At 38.0% G+C, this 8,750-nt stretch overlaps 1 protein-coding gene across 1 annotated transcript; it reads right to left on the reverse strand.

Annotated features, from left to right (window-relative positions):
• Nucleotides 1-775: 775 nt before the first annotated feature.
• LOC103773160 (zinc finger transcription factor Trps1) lies at nt 776-6,888 on the reverse strand (the record flags this gene model as incomplete). The annotated part of the gene is made up of 2 exons (XM_008940517.1): nt 776-2,049; nt 6,766-6,888. Coding segments are annotated over 2 exons (1,185 nt in total), but the record flags the coding sequence as incomplete, so codon positions are not given.
• Between the last annotated feature and the right edge of the window lie 1,862 nt (nt 6,889-8,750).

An 8,750-nucleotide genomic window follows, 5' to 3' on the forward strand; every position in this document is an offset into this window, starting at 1 on the left:
CAATTACTTAATATTTAGTTATTTAGCCCTATTTCCCTGAGCAGTTATGCTGAGGAGCTTTCCCTTCATGGATAGTTTTTACAAAGCTTTAAGTATTAAAAAGTACTATGAAGACATTTAATGCTACTTAGCAAAAGCTGGTATAAGTCTACTGAAGGGATTGACTGCTATGTATAGCAATGTTAAGCCTGTGGAGAAGTAACCTTAGACTTCAATGTTTAGAAATGTAATATATTAAAAAATATATTAAAATAAAATACAGCAGGTTACCTTTTTCTATGCAAATTAAACCCAGAGTGTGGCTTCTGTATTAAGAGACTTTACTTGCACAAAAAATGCTTTCTATACTAAAGTGTGCCAGAAAGAATGTAGTGATAAAACGGTAGCTAAAAATCAGCTGAGTCTGAGAAACATCTAGATGAAATTACTGCCAAAGCTTTGAGGACAAAGTGATCCTAAGGCATGTTGTAGGGCAGAAATCAGCCCAAATTAAAGAAAAGAAAATGACCTTTTAACATCTGTATATTTAACAAGTCTAGTTCTTATATACAATGTGCATATGTTCACTATACCCCTGCAGCAGTATATACATATACACATCTTTGCACTCTTGCCAGTTATGCCTTTTACACAACAGCAAAGGTGTTAATTGTCCGGTAAAATTTTCTCAGTGTTATTTTCCATGATTCACTGCATTCTGGCTAGCTTTGGTGGGCCATGTCCCACAGAATTATCTTCTCCCCCTTCTGGCCACCATCCAACTGTTCTTTTTTTCTTGGTAACCCACTCATTTTAAAGGAAAAAAAAAAAAAAAGGGAAAAAAATTAAGAAGAAAAATTGAAAAAAAAAAAAATGAACAAGGGATTTAATATTGGATAAGGCATGCTCTCTATATGAAGTGCTTTATAGGTCTTCACAAGACATTACAAGCTATTGAATTCCCATCAAGGAAACCTATTTCTGTTTAATTGTGCTAAGTGCTAAGGTTTACTCTTTAGGTTTTCCATTCTTTTCAGCTTGTGCATTGTTCCTGTGTAGGCCCCTCTGGATGTGAGTTGTGAAGTCATACTTGTCCGTGCAAAGATGCTGGCATATGCTGCACTGGAAAGGTCCACTGTCACCATGGCAACTCATATGCAAAGCATACATCACTTCATCCAGAAAGACAATGCCACAGTGCACACACTTGGTAGAGAGTTCATCTTGAGTACTTCTATCAACTTTCTCTGTTTTTACTACATTCAAGGGACCTTCATTTTTTACATTTGGTGGTGCCTTACCCTTTTCCTTGGAGGCACCATTTGCAGTTGGCCCAGGTCTGGAATGCTTTATCGCCAAATCTAGAGGAATGTCATTGTCTGATCCGACAGCTGAAAAATGAGGAGGCAGATTAAAGGTGGGATAAGGCACATAGTTTTGGCAAGGATTTGGTAGGCCAGGCACATGACTCAAGTAGTGTGGATTCCCAGGAACAGACAGCTTATATTTACTCCAAAATCTCAGCCAGTCAGCTTCACTCTGAAAGTCATTGTGTACGAATGGAAGTCCAAAAAGTGGGTACTGGTATTTTTCAATAGGGCTTCCAGGTGGTGAATAATTTGGGTGTTTCGCAGGTCTCATGTATTTCTCTATTGGGCTTCCTCTCTCTGAGCTTCCTTTCCCTTCTGATATCGATGAGCTGTTTCCTGGGTCTCCAGTACTTTCCTGAGGACTTTTTATCTGAATGTGCAAAGGTTGCATCCTTTTGTGAATATCCAGAGTTTGGCTGACCAATATTGGCTGCTGAGCAGAATGGCTTTTAGTCAATGAACCTGGGGCCTCATACTTACTGAGGCTGGAAAGCTGAATTTCTCTCTGATGACCTTCAGGTAAATGATCCTCTGACCTCCTCTCTAAGGGGCTTCCATTGACTTGTTCCTCACTGCTACCCCTCTGCTGTTTGTTTAGCTGCTCAGCCTGAAGTGCCTCCGGGTTAAGGCGCTTTCTTGTTCGTCTCCTAATGATCTGCTCGCCATTGTTCTGCTTAATGATGTTTAAAGGCCTGGGAGTCTGTATGGAACACACACATAATGAACAAAAGGAGAAAAAAAGAAAGACATTAAACAAATCTGTGAGACCACACTCACACAAAGTTATCTTTTCTTTTCTGAAGGGCTATATTATATGAGTTTTATAGGAATGACCCAATTTCAAACCAAATGCTGGTTCCTGGCCCCTCATGCTGAAAGTAAACTATGAATTTACTTAAAAAGGCATGAAATATACAAGCTGTCAAAGCATTTATTACCCCTTACTCCTGAAAAATTCTGGGGGAGGTGTACTGAAAGGGGGTGCTGAGAGCTGAGGACGAGGTGGGAGATGCACCGCCCTATTCACTAGCATTACTCTATGCAACATGTCACCAGAGCTGGTATTGGGCACAGATCACCCTATGAGGAGGACTGAGTAACACTTACCTTGATACCCACCCCCCCCTTTGGCACAGATAGAAGATGCAGCAACAGGGCTTGCTGACCACCACGGCTGTCACCTACCAAAAGGGCTGCAGGTCCACTGCGGTGATGCGTGGGATAATGGTGGCTGGAAAGGGACTAAGAAAAAATGGAGAAGAAAGCCCAGGAGAACTTTTCCTGTACACTAAAAGGTCTACCCTGGACTTCGTTAGCAACCTCCCCCACCTTCATCCCTACTGTCTTTCTTCCTAAATGCTACTGATGCCATGCTACTAAGTCATGAGGGAGAGAAGGCATCCCTTGAAGGTGCAAAAAAAGTCTCTAAAGAGACTCTCTGTGCTAAGAGAAACGCATTGTGGAAGAGTCAGAGGCACGAATGAAGTGAAGGCTTCTGTTTCCATTTGCTACTTCCCCTCACCAGCTCAGGTTAGGTGGCCTATTTAGATGAGAACTGAAAATACTTTTGCGTGAAGAAAAAAAGTAGTACAAGGAAGCACAGCAGCCAGGACTCTTTGAAAGGCCCCTCAACAGGCAATTAATGGCATGTGAATGAAAGATGGTGCTGTAAGGTCAGCATGTGTTGCTCTCCTGGACAGACATTAAACCAACAAAAACTACCTAAAAATCATTCAGTTGGGTCTGCTGGCAGTTGACATTTGTCTCATCCAAATGCACAAATAATCCTATTTTGGTTGGAGGCCAGAAAAAATGCCCCACACAGTACTCCATTTGTATGTTTATTTGGAAATTTAATTTTTAACATTGTTTTAAAGTGCAGATTAAATTTTGGCATGTAGTCAATATCCGAAACAATTTGTACCTTCAACATAACATAATTTGTATACATACACTCATAATTTTGAATTAATTTTAAAAAAATCCAGAGCTGGAAGAGCATTCACTCTGTTATTTATAGAGATCCAATTAATCTTTTCACTTGTCATTTTCCTCTCCTCTTTCACCTATTTATTTTCCTGAGGTTGGCTTCTTAATGGCTAACTACATTTTAAGCAGGGCAGCTACTTGCTAAGGTTTTACTTTCTATTAAACCCCTGAATCAGAAGAAAGATACACTTTGATTTAGATTTTCAATGACCAAAATTTAAACTTGGCAGGAAAAGAGCACCTGAATCAGCCTCCTCAAATAGATCAAAGTTGAGGCAAATTCATATTAGATAATATTAGAATATTTTCTATGTAAATATGTAAAGAAAGTTTTCAGAATCAGTAGCCAATCAATATGCACAAGCATACACTGTTTATAACAAGCTCAGTGTAAATTCCTTTTTATGTCCATTTTAACACTGTCATACTGACATGCTGTGTGAGATCTTACAACATTGTTGATGTTGTTCTTATTAAACTGTTATTTTTACATTACAGACACTTTTCGCATAGCTTCTAGCTAACTTTTCAATAGTTTGGAAATACCTTTAGTCTTACTGTTCCTTCTACATGTATGAAGCCTGATTGTGGAAGTCGTTAAATGAAACACCTTCATACCTGTGACTAAGGACCCTCACATACTTTGTTTGCAGCTCTAGCTCTTCCCAGTTACATGCCATTAGGAGTTAGAGGCTGTAGGTCTAACTGAAAGTTCTCCAGCATGCAAACACCTGCACTCATCCCTCTAGTCCTTAGCTGATTAAAACACACTATTTAGTAAAGCTACTCACTTTTTCCTTATTCCTACTAGTTAAGGTGCAGGTAGAAATTCTGTATTTAGCTACCATGAAGGCAGACAGAAAAAATTAAACTCTATTTGAGATTTTCAGTGGGGCATTAAATTTAGAAAATAGCAGAAACATTACCAGAACTTTACTTTTAAAATGTCCTGTGTCAGACCCTTAATTATATGCTATACATAATATATTGAGTATGATCACAAAATTCAACAAATAGTTCATTAAATTGTGAACAGATTTCCTAGATGCCAGGGGAAATTGCAGTGATCTCTCCACTAAAAGACCATGCACATCTTATCCTAGAATTATATGTTGTAACCGGTCAGCATTAGTAGTGACAGTCCAATCAAAAGGGAGCTATGAAATGTGCAAACCTACTATAGGTGAATTTTAGTCAGCTGTGTAGCACAATTTAATTTAGTTTAAAAGGGTGGCTCACAGAAGGGAAAAGTTCTATTCCCTTGATTTTTTATAGTTTCAGATATTTACCTAATAACCACACCATCTTAAACTCCTTAATTCAAAAACATACATGGCAAATACTTACTGTAATTTTTCATGAAGAGATAGACAGGCAGACAGATAGAGGAGACATTTAGCTTTCTGTTGTCAAGTCTACAGAGCATCCCTTTGCATGTTTCAGAAGGTGTCCCAAAGGAGAGATTTGTTGGGTTGTTTTAGATTCCAGCTTACAACGGAGTTGCTAATGTACCACGCCAGAGCAGAGGCTTAATTAAATTCTTTGCATTTGTTTGGTCAAAGTTCAATTGAAGATATTAATGTCGAATGTCCACTGAATGACAGCTTATTGCCATGCTTGAACAGTGGAGCTAAAGACGGTGTCAGCTTCATGCGTTCCATACGCATAAAATAAAGTTTGACATTGTATTGCTAATTATTATTGTTGGAAGCATGTCAGTTTGTTCCTACTGGTTTGTAAGAATTATCTGAGCTACGTGTTTGAATTCCAAACTGATTCTTGTAGCTTTTATCTATTCAGTAAGTCATAGCAGTAATTATGGTAAGGTCCACTGCTATAGTTTAGAAAAGTATATAAAAAAAAGGAAATAGGGGATGTGAATGGAAGTTCTATAAATAACTGGACTCAAACACCAAGCTAACATTAAAAATCCAAACTGTTCTCCTTAAATTCTTTGTAGATGCTAACTACTGATCAATTTCCTTAAATTCGATATTATCTATAAATTTTGAGAGACCTCAAGGAAGATGATAGTTTCAGCAAGAACTGGACAAGATGCTGGCAGAAATCATCTTCTCCAGCTTAGACGCTATCTGACTGGCTGGGGTGTTCTGGAGCTTAAAAACAGTTACAGACCTCAGAATGACAGCATGGCAAACAGAGCTCACTTTTCAGATTGGCAATGGTTGCTACTTTTGAAAACTGGATTTTTTTCCTGAGTGGGTTGCATGGGCAGGATCTTGAGTAAACAGGGTGGTTACATAGCCTGTATGCAGGACCTAAAATTCACAAAAACTACTAACTGATTCAGAAACTTATGTCTCAAATTTGAAGAGAAATAGGCAGAGGCACTTGGGAGTGTTAACATATTTGAAATACAGTTTTCTAAGTGGCTTTGCTTTATTCTGAAAATGAAATTTCTGAAAAAGTTTTTAAAAATACGCACTCTCAGCCACAACACAGATTTCTGATTTGGGCTCTGAGCTGGAATTGTTATGTTGCCTTGGCAAACTCCCAAAGGCTGCCTCAGTCCCTAGTTCTGAAAAATAGTAACACTTTTTAACTTCATGGGAATGTTGTAAAAATTAATTAATTAGAGTCAGATCTTGGTTATCTGACTCTCCCATGTGCTCCTATTAAAGATACCAGGGAAAATATTTAAGTAGTGGGTCTTAACCTAAGAGTCTCAGCATTTTGGCACCAATCCAAAGAACCACTCAAGCGTGGCTTTCCTGGACCTGGACCAGAGCATTCAACATCTTTCAGGATCAAGTCAAGTGTCAATAAGACAAAAAGCAATATAGACAGTCCATAATTATTCCTTATTTGCTGCCTGATCCTGAGGGATGGTGAAACTTTCCCTCACCAAATGATGAGTGCCATCAAGTGAGTAGCTTCCTTGTTATTTCAGAATCCTCCAGTAGACTCTAAGAACTGTAGAAAAACAAAACAAAACACCCCCCTCCCCAATATCTCCAGGAAATTTGCTGTCAGGAATAAAGGGGGGAAAAGCAGTGAAAGAAAACAAAAAACACAGCAAGAGATATTTTTGATATGGATGTGATGTCTGACTTTAAGAATTTTTTTTTATTACGAACATGAGGGCTCTTGAATTTAGAGAGCTTTCATCACAACATATCATATGCCTCTAAATGGAATTCCCAGAAAAGAAATAATTTTCCCCTTATTTTGTATCAAAATAATTAAATGCATCACTGGTGATCTCAAACACGTCTACCCACAGCATCCCAGCCTGTTTCATAATGAATCACATCTGATCCCAAAGTGACCATACTGCAAAACCCTGTTAGGAAATTAACTGCAGGTCAGGGAGTGGTACTAATCACACAACCAGACAAGACCACAGCTGCCCAACTTAGCTGTATAAGCCCGTTTTTTTCTGAACAAACCAGTAAGTTCTTCCTACCGAGTGAAGCTTCTGGTAGAGGCCACACGCATTGCATACATATCCACCATTTGCATTCTTTCGCCAGAGAGAGGTCTTTGTGGTCAGGCAATTGGCACAAAAAACACCCGAGCCTCTACGTCTCTAAAATAGGGAAGAAAAAGGAAAAAAAAAAAAAAAAAAAAAACACACAGAGAAAAAAAAACAGGTCAGAGGTGAGTCACATGAGCTGCGGAGTTAGGACAAATCAACACAGGAGTTTTGTCTCTAGACTGGCAACAATGACAGTATAAAACCACACTGCCCATAATGAGGTCAGGTTCAATTGTGCTTAATAGGCACCACTGATTTTCATTATAATTAACCCTAGAGTGATGGATGAGGTGTGTGAAACACCAAAGCCTTTTCAGAATAACAGCTTTAACTTTTTGAACTTCAGGTTTTGTTCATTTAATGATGGTTTCTAAACAGCAAATTCTGAAAAAAAACTCTGGAAGCTGACAGAGAACATTTTGTAAACTTCTCTTGGTTTGTTCACCACATTTCATGACAGATTATTTCTTTTTAGTTTGCTCAATTTTAAAGTGTGATTGGTCACAAGAATTCTGAAACACCACCACGTCAATTAATTACAGTTTGTATCCGTGTCATACTGATTCCTTTAACAGAGATTATACTTCATTAATTGAATACATGATATTCAGTTCCAGGCTTTCCTACTTACTTCTGAAATCAGTATAAGCTAGCAGGTATTTCCCACAGCCCACTATGAACAAGAAGTAACCTCTGCCAAACATTCAAAAGTACAGTATTCTTAAGAAGACTTCTTTTGAACTTCACCTGAAACCCCAGAAAACATTGTCTCACTGATGGACAGATTAATTTTATTTTAGTCAGGCAAAGAAAGGCACAGTGCAACTTTAATAAACACAAATTCATTTTTAACCAGACTGAGCTGTGCATTCATCAGCTTTCATTATCATCCAGGAATATTTAAAAGTAGACATGTTTATGAGTATTGCTTGTTAAATTCCTTCTACAGAGCAATGATTTCATCAAACTTCTCATTTAAACAAAAGTCAGGCTGTGTTTGTGGGCATAAATACTAATAAGGAGGAAATGGAATTCTTTTGCTGAAAAAAAAATCTGAATTTCAACTCTGTTCCCTGCTTGCAAAGGAAAAAAATCAATAAGAAACCTTTAGCATCTCAGATAAGAATGAGTGAGTACAGGGAAAAACAGCCTGGGTGAAAACTAATTTCATTATAAATTAAAAATTACTAGCACTGTAAGTAAGAATTTCAGGGTTTCGTAAAATTTAAGTAATTTATTTAACTTTAGTCTATACTGCAGAAGACTGGTGTTCATGCCAAAAAAATACAATGGTTATAATTGTACTCTGATACATTTCAAATGGAAAGCTTTCTGCAGACATAATTTTGGCTTCAAGACTGGAACACTTTCTTGGCATTGAAAGGGCATTTGATTCATCGGGTGTTTCACAATGTATCACTAAAAAGACCTGGTGAGCAGCCAGTTCCCTATAGGGTAATTTTTCCATCCAGATGCAAGTGCTATCAGAGGCCCTCGTCAGCTAAACTAATTATGATCTTGCATTTGCTGATGCCTGCTCACTCTAACATTCGACATCCTCCATTAATCATCAATACAAGGAAAATGAATGAAACGTAAAGAAATGAGGACTGGTAAGCTACACAGCCATAAAATCCTGAAATGAGTGCAATAATTTAACAGGATTGGGGAAATGTTTTTAGTGAGCACAAAGTCAGGCTAACAATTGCCCTTTTAAACCAAGAACACAATTTCATTACTACAGCAGGTTGTGCTACTTTAAAGTGATACAATAAAATCAAGATTGTCAAGATAATCTCTCTCTCACCCACTTACATCATCCCTTACTTTGTCTCTTAAATCAGAAGTGGTAACATACTATGTTTTTTTCAAGTTGGCCAACAGGGGAACAAAATGGGAGCTGACGTCCTCCA

The sequence above is a fragment of the Merops nubicus genome, unplaced genomic scaffold, assembly GCF_000691845.1.
Source record: "Merops nubicus isolate BGI_N331 unplaced genomic scaffold, ASM69184v1 scaffold18235, whole genome shotgun sequence".
NCBI lineage: Eukaryota > Metazoa > Chordata > Aves > Coraciiformes > Meropidae > Merops > Merops nubicus.